Raw genomic sequence first — 16,078 nt, 5'->3', positions numbered from 1 at the left:
GAGCTTCAAGAGCTCATTCTCCCCTGTCAGAATCAGTGTTGCCAAGTCCGCTTATTATAAGCGACTTTGGGCTTGTTTTTCTGTAATCTTACAAATGTCGGTAGTCGCGGGCCACGTTTTTTTGGGCTTGTTTCTAAAGTGTAGTTGCTTATTTGGGCTTGATCCCCCAACTCCATGATAAGTTGTCAAGCAGATATTTTCTATATGTTATTTAAACGTAGGAGTTTGTCTAGCCTGTTCTCTCTGTCCCTCCCCTTTCCCCATACACACAGGAGACAGCAGAGTTTTTTCTCGTGATCTTGAGATAACAAAAGTTGTTTTGTCGTGATCATGACATAAAAGTTCTTTTTACAGTGATTGATTCTGAAACACACTGTACCCGGATTCTACTGTTGTTATAGTAACAAACACAACTTTGACGCGCATCTGATCAACGGATAAAACATGCGCTCATATATCTTGTGGATATTTCAGCTAAATGTTTACTTCACTTAATAATAAAGTTTACAATAAATAAATAAATACATATAGGCTAATCAATCACTGTTCAATAAATGTACGCTTAACATTTTGTTTGTGTAATTAACATAATATTCAACAGAAGCGCAGGCAGCTGCCTTCAGAAAGATGCCAGATTATTCTATAATTCTAAAACCTTTTAGATTAAACCAACTTCATTTTCCGTACTCATTTAAAATATATATATATTACATAATGTGTTTGTTATTTTTATTCGTCATGTACAATAGGTCATCTATTCTACATGTGCGTTAAACTTCTTCCTTCTACTTCTTCCTGCGTTAAACGTCTTCCTCCTATCTTCCATTAAAAAGAGGTGCAATACTCCAGATTTCCAAAAAACAAAACAAAAAAGCTTTAATCCAGTTGATATAGGCTAAAACAATCTTGGGATTGTAGAAGTATGTGTATGTGTGTTGTTTCCTACAAATGAAGAAAATACAATAGGCCACTATCACTGAATTAAATGATATAGGCTATAAATCATATTTCTTATCAATGTACATTAAGTGACATATTTAGGTAAACGAACACCGAAACTGCGATGATTAAAATAGTGTCTAAAAGAACACAATAAGGTTCAAACAGAATACTATACAGTGACATCAAAATTAGATTTAATAAGCAATAAGTTTAGTATCACATCGAACTATTGCGGTCGTGAAACTGTGGTGAGTCATGCAACTAGTCAGAATGATAACAGATACACTTTCAAGCAAAATAATTAGAATCAGTCATTTAACAGTTAAGTTAATCGCTTAAGGCACACAATACTGCACAAAATAAAGCGATCACAAAAAAAAAAATATCTGTCCGAAACTCGTACAATCTGAGCCAATATGAACTAATACAGTAAAGTGGATATTTACAGCGCATCACCAGTTATATTTGGTAATATACTGCCACCTGTTGGCACATTTGTGTAATTTAGAGCAGAGTTTAAGTCGTGATCACGACAAAACAACTTTTGTTATCTCGAGATCACAAGAAAATAAGATAGGAAAAAAAATGGCCGTTTAGGGCTTCCGTATAAAACCGTGCACACAGTTTATTTATTTTTCTCTTCCCGGAACCTAGGGGGGATCTGTGGAAAAAGTCACTTGTTTTGGGCTTGTTTTCACAGGCCTGGTTGCTTATTTGTCTCGCGAGATCTGGCAACACTGGTCAGGATTCAGTCAGGAGTCAGGACGCACTATAATGTCATGTATATGCTGCATGGAGATAGAACAGGTATAGTTTAGTTAAATTATGGTTATAACTTATATTGTCTTCTTTTTTTTATCGACTATAACTAACAAGCCTGTTGAACCATCCGAATGACATAATTTTGAAGCAAAAACTCTAGTCTACAACCTCCAATACCCAGAATTCTTGTGAACACAGATTTAATATATATATTTTGGCTTTATTTCAGTGACTTAAGTTTTTTGTTTTTTCAATAACCACGCATAAACGTTATTCCTTCACAAATACAAACATGTACATACATGTTCCTCACATATTATTGTAGCCTAGTTTGTGCTGAATACAGTGTAATGACACTTGTGTCATTAATGTGTTTATGAACAACTGAAAAAAGCACAAATGTCAGGGCATGTCAAAACTTCTCAGTTATCTCAGTTATTAATGTTTGATTTTGTTCCTCTGTCATAACTAGTAAGCTGAGGGAATCGAGGAATTGTCCAATCAGTTGCTCGCTCTCTAAGCGTGGTTGTGTATACAAAAACTTGTAATTTTTTAAACGTTTTTTGTATTTTATTTATTTATTTATTGTATTTAGAATTCAGATCCCATATTTTATATATTGTATTATCTGTTTGTAGTTTTTGTAGCTTCCTTGCCAAAAGTTTAGTTGATTTAGAGCCTGATTCATAGTATTTCTGTTTTGTAAATACCTGTAACGAATCATCACTCAGGCTGGGATCCATTTGCATGCTTTATTAAGTGATAGAGTAGTCGTACAGAGAGGGTCAGACAGGAGCAGACAGGTATAACAGGGACAGGCAGGATTGTGGTCAAATAACAGTCAAAAGACCGGCAGATATCACTCACAGAACTGTACACCAGGCAAGGGTTAAAGGCAGGCAGCGGAGGATCTGTAACAGGTAATAGCAGGATCAGCAGCAGGTAGTCAGACAGGATATAACACTCAGAAATGTTCACCAAGGCAAAACAAGACTTCGCGATGAACTGGTGTGTGTGTGAGTCTTTTATAGTCCGGGTAATGGGTATCAGCTGCAGCGGCAATCAGTCCAAGGCACGGGCTTGTGGGTAATGTAGTGCGTGTGTGTGTATGTGTGTCAGTATTCGGGAGACGGCTCCCTCCGTTGGCAAAAGGAGGAAATCATGAAGTTCGTCTCTGTGACAGAGCCCCCCCCCCTGCGAGCACCTCCCGGCGCGAGGAGGCAAATGGCGCCGCGGCCTTCCTCGTGGACGAGGGGCTGGCTTCTCCGGTTGATTCGTGTGGAACTCTTCCACCAGATTGTGGTCCAGGATATCATCCGAGTTGACCCAAGAGCATTCTTCCGGGCCATACCCCTCCCAGTCGACCAGGTATTGGAGTATGCGTCCACGGCGCCTGGGCTCCAGCAGTTCACGGACTTGATAGGCCTCTTCGCCTTCCACCAAGACGGGCGGGGGGCCCTGATCAACAGACCTCTGTTTAGAGCTTGACAGAAGACTGCCCAAAGGCGGGAAGTAAACTAGGATCTACAATCTCATACAATGTCCTCTGGTAGCCCATAAACTCGGAAGACCCAGTGGCAAAGGTGTTCTGCGGTTTGCATAGCGGTTGGTAGCTTGGGTAAGGGAATCAGTCGGCAGGCTTTGGAGAAGACAGGATATAACGCTCAGAAATGTTCACCAAGGCAAAACAAGACTTTGCGATGAACTGGTGTGTGTGTGAGTCTTTTTTTCTCCATTGGCCAGAGGAGGGAATCACGGAGTTCGTCTCTGTGACAAAACCATCTTTCTTTCAATTTCTTGAGAATACATTATATTTATTTAATTCCTAATTTTCTTTATTTTAATTATCTGGTTTGATTTTTGTTCCTTTTTGTGTTGCGTTTCAAGATCTTTTAGTTCATTATTGAGATTTGTTAGTCTTAATTGCTTTAATTTCTTTTCATAGGCACAAAAGGATATAATTCTACCCCTAATGACTGCTTTTAAGGCATCCCATACTGTGGCTGAATTAACTTCCCTGTTATCATTTTCTTCAAGAAATATTCTTATATCCTCCTTAATTTGAGTTTGAAATTGTAGGTTATTTAGAATGCTTGTATTTAACCTCCACAGTGTTCTTGCCTGGTTATCTCTAATATGTATAGTGCAAGAGAGAGGTGAGTGATCAGACAAATCAATAGATCCTATATCACAGCTTCCTATGACGATCTCTCTGAAAGATGCCTCCTTTTACAACAGAATTTATCTGCTTATCGAATAATAAGTCAGAATCAAAGATAACGCCAAGGTTCTTAACTCTATTTTGCAATGTTAAAGACAGGGAACTCAACTGGCTTTCCATATTAGCAACACACAAAGGTGATCCAAAAGCAATGGCCTCAGTTTTGTCCCCATTTAACTTTAGGAAATTTTCAGACAGCCACATTTTTACTTCCTCCAGACAGGAGATATAATTTAAAATGTAATTTCCACTAGAAGACTTGACAGGAAGATAAAATTATGTATCGTCAGCATAACAGTGATAAGAAACCTCATATTTCTGAAAGATAAAACCAAGAGGAAGCATGTATAAAGAGAAAAGCAGAGGACTCAGAATGGAGCCTTGCAGAACACCACATGTGATCAGTGTTGAAGATGAGTTATGTTTGCCAAAATTAACTGAAAAAGTGCGTCCTTTGAGATAAGAGGAGAACCAACTTAACGCAACTCCCTGAATACCAACCACTCTCGTCGTGACAAAAGTGGGGCCCTAATATATTGCCGTACGCTAGTCCAAATAAAATTGTAAATAATTTAACGAAAACAAAACACATCTTGCATAACTCTCCAGGTTAACAAGTCCCGACTCCTTCAATTATTCAAAAATTAGAACCGTAGGATATACACAACTAAAGCTGGGCACACATTTAACGACTAGCTAAAACATTCTAAGACTGTGCTCAACACACAGCGATTGTTTCCTGCGACTGAAGCTGATTTAAATACTTACACATGGAATTTGAACACCGCCTGTAATCGCAGACTGAACGCGACTGGCTCTGACTGGACGCCTTTGAGCGCGATCAGTCATAAGTATCAATTTACATTCATAATCAGCCTTACAATCGTTAAGTGTGTGCACGGCTTAAATAAAAGTCAGTGGCAATCAAAATACAAAATATAACTGTAAAAGTCAGTTATAACTTATCTGCATTTCTGACTCAGGCGTAAACCTTTTGTGGGGGATCATTTACTGAATTTCTGGAGTTTTTTATATCGAGAGTGGGCAGTTTTCTTGGATTATGTGCAACCGTTCGCTGCTCCAGATTCCTGATCCCCGCCCCGTTGGCGTCATCTCCCCGCCACTTGCCAAGTAGATAGTAGCACAATTTCCTCCTGATCCGTAGTAGTGGATGACTTGACCATGGAAACCGAGAATCCTCATGAAACCATGTCCCTCGTTGCCTCTGTAACATGCTGGTACAGCCGAGTGCCGTCATCATTAAATACACCCATCCTTGCCTGATACGGTGTCTGGAACTTTATTCGTTTTTCTTTTAACACTTTCTTGGCTTCAGCTTACTCCCCTCGTCTTTTAAGCACTATAGGAGGGAAATCATGGTCAACATAGAAGTGACCATCGTTGCAGAACACTTCTTTTTCAGCAAGGCTCTCTGAAGCACCTCCTCCTTTGTCCGGTAACTACCGAATTTTACTACTATTGACCGTGGTTTTGCTTGCAGATTATTGGGTTTAGGTACAAATGCTCGGTGTGCTTGTTCAATCCCAAGCTCTCTGTCCGGGGGAAAGGCTAGTGCGCTTTTCAACAAGTTATCTAGAAAGTCAACCATGTCTGTACCTTCTTTTTCTTCGAGTATTCCGAAAATCCTTAAATTGTCTCTACAAGCACGATCCTCCTGATCTATCAGTCTGGCTTCCAAATTAGCTTGACGCTATGTTAGCCGTTTAATTAGCTTTGATGTTGCTTGAAGTGTAGTCTCCGTTTCCTCAATTCTTTCCTCTGCCTTCTCCAGTCTGTCATTTGTTCTCTTTCGGAACTATCTTCGTCATCGTGCAGTGATGTTGGAGAGCTGCTTCTGCTATCTTGCCTTGCTTCAGGGTCATTTTCTGTTACAATCGCCGTTGTCCTACTTCTAGTAGTAACCCCTGTCTCCATTTTTACGTAAAATATTCACAAGTTCTGACAAAAAACTAATTTTTTGGGGTTATTTTACAAAACCGTCTGGGAGCTCGAAAATTAGGCTGCCATCCTCTTGGTGGCGTAACCGGAACTCCAAAATATCAGGGTTTTCATTGGTCCGTTTATGATAGGATTTCTTTATTGGCTACCAAGATGCCGGTCAAATGTTTAAATTGTTGGTGTACTAAGTAACAGAATGTGATTTTACAAGTAGCGAAGTAGATTACTTAGCTTAATTTGTACTTAAGTACAAGTAAAATTACATATTTAAAAATGTACTCAAAAAAGTACAAAAACACGAAAAATCTACTTAATTACAGTAACGTGAGTAGTTGTAATTCATTACTTCCACCTCTGCAATTTGGCCATTTCTAATTTTTTGGGAAACTTTGGGGAGTCCCTCTAAATTTCCATGGTGGCTATATATCTAACATATACTCTACATTATAATGAACGACTGCTATGTAAAGAGTCAAAAAAACATCTTTAGGCCTAACGTTACCTAATACAGAGAAAGGTGCTCTTTTCTGAGTTGCGTAGATGTTGATAGTGGAAGAATCAGAGTTAGAGCCCCCTCTCCTTTAGTTGTGGGTTAATTAAAAAACGATGAATAAATATCCATTTAGTTTAGTTAGCCTGCTACTTAACGAGAAGAGAGTCATCTCGCTTACCACCGCGGTATGATTCGCGAGTTGGGACTTGGGAGAGAATGTTTTTTAGTATAGTATTTAAAAATGATTTAGCCCTAATTTACTCATTATTTTCACTAAAATAAAAGAATAAGACAAATAAAATGAGAAAATGTGAATTCTATAATTTATTTTTATTTTATTCATAGCTCCCAGAAAATCATAAATGTCTCTGGTCTGCACTCCCCCCCACCCCCAGCCCACCCCCCTCCCTACTCTTCCCTTTCAGCGAGCTGTTAAGGGAAGAGTGCATTCACAACGAGTTACACATCAGACTATCACGGTCAAGTTCATGTGCACATTTGCGTCCTTTTGTGCTGATATAAGTTATAAGATTACTTTTATGTTGTCTATATCTGATTAATCTCATATAGGACGCGTTTGGTTGAGTTTATTAACTCCCTAACAGAACTCTGTAGTTTACCAACTGGTGTTCATTCACTCTTCAGTTTTAGCTCAAATGCCCGACACCGCTGACAGTGACTTATGGAGATAAAATCGTTCCAATATTCTAGATAAATAGATTTTGATCCACAAGTAAATTTAAAGATATTTACAAAAAATAATCATATGCACAAATAAATAGAATGAGATCCACAAATATATGTCAGGAATTTCACAAAAATGAATTAAATTCACAAATAAAAAAAATTAAATTTGCTAATAAAAAACATTCACAAATATGTTTTTATGTCACAAGCATGCCAGTCGGCTCGATCAAGTTCATCATCGCTGCACTGGAGGTCTGTCTCTCTCTGCTCTTGTGCTGCAGCTGTGTGGTTTAATCACTGTTTGTCACACATCTGGAGTATGGTCAGTGCTGTGAATCTATGTTGTGGCATTATTTCTACAAACTCCTGTTTGATAGAGCTGGACATGAGTCACAATGACCTGCAGGACTCAGAACCATATTCTCCTTTCAGCAGAACTTATAGTTTGTGAAATGAGAGAGATTTAACTCTTATCAGTTGATATTAAATGGATGTGTAATTATTCAACAGATTTAACAAATGTTTGTTGTGAGTTCTGATGTCACAGATATCTTCATTGTTTCTGTGTGTGTTTGTAGATTATGTCGCTGTGAGGTGACAGATGAAGGCTGTGGTTATCTGGCTTCAGCTCTGCGTTCAAACCCCTCACACCTGAGAGAGCTGGATCTGAGCAGAAATAACCTGGGAGAATCAGGAGTCAAGATCATCTCTGATCTACTGAAGGATCCAAACTGCACACTGAACACACTCGAGTATGTTGAGCAGTAAGATTCATCTCATCCTGTGAATGTCTATTTGTATTTCAGTCTTTCCATCTACAATGTGGAAATGGTCTGTAGTAGAGCTGCATGGAGGAAAAGATTACTGATTTACTTTGTTACAATATCAATCTCAATGGGCAGACCTTCTTAAAAAGATAGTTCACCCAAACATTTAAAATCTGTCATTATTTACTCACCCTCATGTCATCCAAACCTGTATGCCTTTCTTTATTCTGTGGAGCACAAAAGAAGACATTTTCTTTTCAGTAAGAAAAGTCTCAGTGTTTTTTCCCTTAACATTGGAAGTCAGTCATAGGCGGAATAGGGGGGATGGCACCTACCACCAGACGTGTGGGGGGGGTGGGGAAATTTGTTTTTTAAAGGAATTAAATAACTATTAATTATTAAAAAGATTAAAGCAATAAATAAAAGTAAACATTGTTAAATAAGTTCTACTGCAGTTGTGAAGTTGTCAATTTATCACTATTTGCAAATAATATTTTGTTTTAAAATATGCCGTTCACTCTACAGATATCTGATATGTTGCAAACGCAAAATGTTTCTGGTCTTGTCACATTCAGTTATGAGGTACATGAATGAAATATAAATTATACCATAATTTACATTCAAAACAGTGACATTTAAAAAAAAAAAAAAAAAAAAAAAAAAGTTGAGTTGCTTGCATCCCTGGATATTACTCTCAGTCGTTCAGCATTCCTCTCGTAAATCAGTATATTGATGTTCAGTTGCTAATTTCCATGGACTCTTTCAGAGATAAAACTAAAGCGTTGCGCTGGAATTCGTACTTCTCTTCTGTAAGACCCGCCTTCTTTGATTTGATTGGCCATCTCACTCATTTTGACATTGACGAGCAATGTTAGAGTTTTGAGACAGAGCAACCTAAAAAACTTTTTGTCCTCTAAATAACAAACAGAGCTACACATAATGAAGTGCAGCAGAGCAGCATTAAGACTATAAAATATCGAGGGACAATTTGGCCATCTCTAATTTTTGGGGAAACTTTGGTGAGTCCCTCTAAATGTCTATGGTGGCTATATATCTAACATATACTCTACATTTCATAAAGTAAATGTATCATATCTTCTGCATTTAAAATTTATAATGAACGACTGCTATGCAAAGTGTCAAACACATCTTTAGGCCACATCTTTGGTCAGTGCTGTGAATCCGTGTTGTGGCATCATTTCTACAGACTCCCATCTGATAGAGCTGGACATGAGTCACAATGACCTGTAGGACTCAGAACCATAATTCTCCTTTCAGCAGAACTTTCTGAAATGAGAGAGATTTAACTCGTATCAGTTTATATTAAATGGATGTGTAATTATTCAACAGATTTAACAAGTGTTTGTTGTGAGTTCTGATGTTACAGATATCTTCATTGTTTCTGTGTGTTTGTAGATTATCTGGCTGTGGGGTGACAGATGAAGGCTGTGGTTATCTGGCTTCAGCTCTGCGTTCAAACACCTCACACCTGAGAGAGCTGGATCTGAGCAGCAATAACCTGGGAGAATCAGGAGTCAAGATAATCTCTGGTGGACTGAAGGATCCAAACTGCACACTGAACACACTCAAGTAAGTTGAGCAGTAAGATTCAGTGGTCACCAAAACTTCAAAATATCATGTTTTGTGTTCGGCAGTAGAAATCCATGCAGGTTTGGAATAGGGATTGGGCACAAGTACTCAAATACTTGGAGGTGACAGTGACAATCGATCATGAAAAGTATGATCACCCTGACTTTAATTTTTTCAGACCAGTGAAATAAAGTGATGGATTTGAAATGCCACAGTGATGCCTGGAATTACTTTGATCATGAGATACAGTTAAGTGCAAGATGTTCTGCAACTTTCAGTCATATGTCTATACATAACATTTTAATATGAACATTATTGTAATAGAATGTCGTACATTTTCTGTGCTTTAGTTGCCTGTTTTTCAGTGAGCTGTTAAAGGAAGAGTGCATTCACAATGAGTTACACATCAGACTATCATGGTCAAGTTCATGTGTGCATTTGCATCCTTTTGTGCTGATATAAGTTGTAAAATTACTGTTATGTTGTCTATATCTGATTAATCTCATATAGGACACGTTCGGTTGAGTTTATTAACCCGCTGTCAGAGTGCTGCAGTTTACCGACCGGTGTTCATTCACTCTTCAGTTGACAGTGACTGGGTTATTTGAGAGTGTCACATTCCTTTTTCAAAAATTTTGATGATATTAATAATGCAGAAGTGTTATTTTGTACTCATAATATATTTTAACTCTATTATTTAAAGTCGTTTCTCATTATCGTTTCGAAAACCTGCAGTGATGACTGTAATCACTTTGATCATGACAAATAAAATTAGGTGCAAGATGTGCATCGCCAATCTGGCATATAGCTTTATACTGAGAACAGGATTGTAATAGAATGTTGTTAATTCTTTGTGCTTTAGTTGGCCGTGTATCAGCATTGTTACAAGAAGAGTGCATTCACATTTCCCTTTCAAACTAGCACGATGAAGTTCACATGCGCATTTGTGTCCTTTTGTGCAGATGTAAGTTGTAATTGGTATATATTTGATCTTTCTACCACTTCTGATTGTGTTTATCACTGGTTAGAGTGGTCGGCTCGATCAAGTTCATCATCGCTGCACTGGAGGTCTGTCTCTCTCTGCTCTTGTGCTGCAGCTGTGTGATTTAACTCCCTCGGGTCGGCGGTCACGCCGGTGTGGTCACCGTGGTTTTTTTCTAACCAGTGTGAAAGAGACTCAAAATACTCTGTCAATGTTGCACATACAATTAAGAGTTATACATTGTTTTAATCTGTGGAATATCTTCTTTTATTTGTGTACACTCAGAGTAACAACAAAATGTTGTGCTTTTTGTAAAATAAAGAAAACTAACATGATCCGTGATCTCTCGTTTCCCTCTGAACGAAGTCCAATCTGATAGTTCTCAGAAAATTAACTGTAACTTAGTGAATACTAATCACAAAAAAATTAGACTTACGTCTTAAAAAACGTTGAAATGTCAGGTTTTAAATCGTGTAAGTCAAATCGAAAACAAACCTTCTGTGTTTATGTAGTCTGTATGAAAAGAGAGCCATGTCAGAAGTCCGTGATTCAGCTCATTATCCGCTAATGCGGCCACGCCCACGGAGGGAGCGCTATTCAGACACAAATTCAGTCAATACATGCATACATCGTCTCAATCATGTATTTATTGTCTTGAAAAGTGTTTTGAATAGCCATAGTTAGCGATCTCTTGCCTCTGTTAGTTCCTTGATTGTCTCATGATATGCCTCTTCGTTTACTGAGGCATTTGTGGACAAAAGGGGCAGAGGGCCCTCCGGCTGCAAGTGATGAATTGAATGAAATGAATTGAAAACACAGTATCCTGCACTCATAGTAATGACAATAAATCCTGAATAAATATTACTCCTCTGTATAGAAAATTGACAAACATATGAGAATCCATCAATATTTCTCCAAATGTGCATGCTTTTAAGCTAAAAGCCTATATGAAATGCCATAGAGGTAACATAATTGTTGAGACACTTTGCATCACAGAAATGCATTATATTTTAAAGAATATAATAGAATACCATTATTTTAAATTGTAATAATATTTCACAGTATTGCTGTTTTTTCTGTATGTTTGATATACACCATGATGAGATTTGAGACATGATCACAGAGGGTTTTTTCACAGCCTACCCGTCTGAAAGAGCTTATTATTTATGCAGCTCATTAGAGCTCTTTATGCGATTGTTTTGTCTTCTCAGGTGTAAATGACCCATTATTCATGATGATTCACGCCTCCACGCATACTGTATTCCTTGACCAAAAATGTTTTAGAAAATTTAAATCTCTCTATTGTTTTATATGAACAAGCAGGCAGCATCATTTTTACCTCATTTTGAAGCAAAAACTCTAGTCTACAACCTCCAATACCCAGAAGTCTTGTGAACAAAGATTTAATATATATTTTTTGGCTTTATTTCAGTGACTTAAGTTTTTTGTTTTTTCAATAACCACGCATAAACGTTATTCCTTCAAAAACACAAACATGTACATACATGTTCCTCACATATTATGGTAGCCTAGTTTGTGCTGAATACAGTGTAATGACACTTTTTCCATTAATATGTTTATGAACAACTGAAAAAAGCACAAATGTCAGGGCATGTCAAAACTTCTCCAGGCCCCAAATTAGCCTCAGACCCCTGAGGGTTAATCACTGTTTGTCACACATTTGGAGTATGGTCAGTGCTGTGAATCTATGTTGTGGCATCATTTTTACAGACTCCTGTTTGATAGAGCTGGACATGAGTCACAATGACCTGCAAGACTCAGAACCATATTCTCCTTTCAGCAGAACTTATAGTTTATGAAATGAGAGAGATTTAACTCTTATCAGTTTATATTAAATGGATCTGTAATTATTCAAAAGATTTAACAAGTGTTTGTTGTGAGTTCTGATGTCACAGATATCTTCATTGTTTCTGTGTGTGTTTGTAGATTATGTCTCTGTGAGGTGACAGATGAGGGCTGTGGTTATCTGGCTTCAGCTCTTTGTTCAAACCCCTCACACCTGAGAGAGCTGGATCTAGGCTGGAATCACCTGGGAGAATCAGGACTCGAGATGTTCTCTGATATACTGAAGGATCCAAACTGTGCACTGAACAAACTCGAGTGTGCAGCGGTGGGTAGTAATAAAGTACATTTACTTCGTTACATTTACTTGAGTAGTTTTTTGGAAAATTTGTACTTTTTAGAGTAGATTTAAATGTGGGTACTTTTACTTTAACTTGAGTACATTTCTAATTAAAAATCTGTACTTTTACTTCGCTACATTGGGCAACGTTCCTCTCATTACTTTATTTTAATGCTGTACATGTTAAGAAATTCATAGTTTATTCCAAGCACGCTGTCTCTTTTTTTCATGAACGATGCCCCATTCACAAATGAATCACTCTTGAGTCGATTCTGTTCCAAGACTTGATCAAACAAGTTGGCAAAACTGTCTATATTGGTTCGCGAATCAGTTTTAATGATTTGATCAGTTCTGCATGCACTGAATCATCGGAAACAGTTTCTCACTCAAGAGTGTTGGATGAAGTGGCAGTGGACCAGAGGTGGAAGTAACTAATTACAACTACTTATGTTACTGTAATTAAGTAGTTTTTTTTAGGGTTTTTGTACTTTGAGTATATTTTTTAATCTGTAATTGTACTTGTACTTAAGTACAAATTAAGCTAAGTAATGTACTTTGCTACTTGTAAAATCACATTCCGTTACTGAGTACGCCAACAATTTTAATTAATATTGAAACCTTTGACCAACATATCGGTAGCCAATAAAGAAATCCGATCGTAAACGGACCAATGAAAACCCTGATATTTTATCAGCGGCTCGTTCTCATTCTCTCATCTCCCCGACAGCGAGTTTGACACACACCCACCTCCTCCTCTTGTCACACTTGATTCAGTTACAGTGCAGGATTGCAGGTATTGTGAATAATTTTAATCATACCCGCAGGTTTGTCGGGAGCGCATTACTGTAACGCGAGAGCATATTCATGTAATGGGAGAAAACGACCCAAGCTCTCAAATATACAAGTGAACTGCCTCTCCTCTCATGAGTGCGTGCTCTGTGTAGAGTGCAATCGTGAATCTCTCCGTGCTCTTAAATTAAACATTGTCAAAAGTTATCAATCAGAATAGACTTCCATGCCTGGCTGATGAAAATGCTACAGGGAATCTTATTAGCAAAAGTGAAATGCACCAAAAAGTCTCGACAATCAAAGGTGGATCTTTAATTTCTTTACAATGTAGATGTATGTTTCAGAATGGGGCATTTGTATGATTTTTACATATAAATAACCTAAACTGCATCACTACATACAGACATTACAGGTCAAACCATTATGATGTTCTTTTTACTAAATAAACAACATATTATATGGCTTGTAAAGGGTTAGTTCAACCAAAAAAATGAAATTTCTGTCATTAATTACTCATCCTCATGTTGTTCCAAACCCATAAGACCTTCGTTTATCTTCAGAACACATATGAAAATATTTTTGATAAAATCCGAAAGCTTTCTGACCCCAGACTGCAACATAATTGCAACTTTTGCAGGCCCAGAAAGACAGTAAAGACATCGTTAAAATAGCCTGTGACTACAGTGGTTCAACCTATAAAGCAACCAGAATACTTTTTGTGTGCAAAAAACAAAAATAACGACTTTATTAAACAATTTCCTCTCTCTGTGTCACTCTCTGACGGTGTTCGTATGAGCACCACAGTGCATGCATGTGATGCTGATGCAGAATCCGGCCAATAATGAGCCGACGTTCTGACGTTGAACCTGGAAGTGCTGCACTGTGTTTACTACGTCAACAGAGTCAGAGACTGACATGGAAGAGAAAAAACTGTTGAATAAAGTGTTTACTTTTTTGTTCAATAAATATTAATTAATTATTTAATTTAAGCAATTTTCTGTATCACTTCTTATTACTTAACTATTAGATTTGAGATGAAGGGGGGGAAAGAAAATCAGCCAAACATATCAGCCAAAAAATGCCACATCAGCATCATATATTGGCCATCGGCTGCCCTGATTTCTAATTATCGGCATCGGCCAGAGAAAAAACCATATCGGTCGACCTCTAATTTGTTTCTAAGTTGTTTCTCGTTATGGTTTCGAAAACCTGCAGTGATGACCGTAATCACTTTTATCATGAAAAATAAAATTAGGTGCAAGATGTGTATATGTATAATTTATCTTTAACATGTATTGTTTATTATAGTTAATATCCTCATTAAGTAAATGTTTTTATAGTGTAAATCATGGAATATGACACAGGTATGTTTACACACACATCTGTGGTAAATGTTGTTTTGTTCTCTTTTCTTGTCTTCAGACACAGGTATATATAAACCTGGATCCAAAAATAGCAGACACTTGTCTCATTCTCTCTGAGGAGAACAGAAATATGACGCTCATGTTTGAGAATCAGCCGTATCCTGATCATCCAGAGAGATTTGATGAGTGTCATCAGTTCTGTGTAGAGAGAGTCTGACTGGACGCTGTTACTGGAGGATGAATGAAGTCAGTCAATGAATATCAGTGACATATAAAGGATTCAGCAGGAAAGGAAGGAGACGCTGTAAATCTGGATTTAATAAAATATCCTGGAGTCTGAACTGTTCGGCTTACAGATTCACTGTCCGTCACAATAATCAGAGAACAGCATATCTGCCCCTTCATCTCCTCTAACAGAGCAGGAGTGTTTCTGGACTGACCGGCCGGTACTTTGTTCTTCTTCTTTGTTCTTTTGTTCTACTTTGTACAGAATATCATCTGCTTTTGTGTTTCTCCAGAAAGTCAAGAGCACATTCATTCAAGAACTATGAGGATCATTTCTGCACATCTTTGTGTAGATAGATCACAATCCACACTTTTTTATTTGCCATGCAGATGTTCATAGCTGATGAGGAATTTCATTGTTTGTTTTCAATAAAAAATGTTAATATGAAGCAATGTATTGTTTATGTACTCTTTTAGAGAAAAAGGTACAAATCCTGTCACTGCCGTCGAACCCTTTCATAAGATACAACTTTATACCTTATTTACCTCTTAAAGCTTTTGTACCTTTTTTTCAGTTTTCTATTAGGATAGGTTAGGCTATTCTATTGGTTAGGACATTGATATAGAAACTGCTTTTGTCAATAAAGTTTTATGATGTTTCTCCCATTAAATCTAAATAAAATTTCATAACAGAAGTATCAAAGTGACTAATCATAAAGAGCTTGTGACACGGGGAACAGTAAACCAGAGGTTTAGTAAAGCCTATATTGAGTGTGTGAATAGATTTAAATGATTATAGTTAAAGCAAACAGGAGGCTGTTGCAGTGTTTGACCGCTAGGTGGCGTAATAGAATTGAGTTTTGTCCTGGTTTTAAGTCTTTCACCATGAGAAAACTGGTGTACATAAATGTGCAATCACTGCTTCACATACAGTGGGGTCTGAAATAAATATTATTATGGTATGCTAAGGTATGTGTGTTTGTATGTACTTTTTAACCACGTTGCTATGCAGTTTTGTATAATTCTGGGTGGTTAATAATATATAATATAATTCATGTGGCTTTTACCTTTTACCACGTTGCTATGTAATTTGTAGGTTATTTTTGGGGTGGTTGCCAGAGTGTTGCTATGCAGTTGCTTAGGGGTTTTGTGTG

The 16,078-nt window shown here is 37.5% G+C and overlaps 1 protein-coding gene across 9 annotated transcripts in view; it reads left to right on the top strand.

Annotated features, from left to right (window-relative positions):
- LOC137015447 (NACHT, LRR and PYD domains-containing protein 12-like) overlaps positions 1-15,831 on the top strand; it is a 53,377-nt gene extending 37,546 nt beyond the window's left edge. For 5 of the 9 annotated variants that reach the window (XM_067380423.1, XM_067380424.1, XM_067380427.1 and 2 more), the window contains 4 exons: positions 7,643-7,828; positions 9,248-9,421; positions 12,351-12,549; positions 14,758-15,831. In XM_067380423.1, coding sequence (XP_067236524.1) covers positions 7,643-7,828; positions 9,248-9,421; positions 12,351-12,549; positions 14,758-14,916 — 718 coding nt within the window. In that variant the 3' untranslated portion in view covers positions 14,917-15,831. Of the gene's footprint in view, positions 1-7,642; positions 7,829-9,247; positions 9,422-9,599; positions 9,670-12,350; positions 12,550-14,757 lie in introns of those variants that run through there. The other 4 variants (XR_010893971.1, XM_067380425.1, XM_067380426.1 and 1 more) reach the window with 4 other exon arrangements.
- The last annotated feature ends 247 nt before the right edge of the window (positions 15,832-16,078 follow it).

Source organism: Chanodichthys erythropterus, chromosome 24, assembly GCF_024489055.1.
Source record: "Chanodichthys erythropterus isolate Z2021 chromosome 24, ASM2448905v1, whole genome shotgun sequence".
Classification (NCBI taxonomy): domain Eukaryota; kingdom Metazoa; phylum Chordata; class Actinopteri; order Cypriniformes; family Xenocyprididae; genus Chanodichthys; species Chanodichthys erythropterus.
The sequence above is the reverse complement of the archived record's forward strand: the minus strand, read 5'-3'. Positions and strand labels throughout refer to the sequence as shown.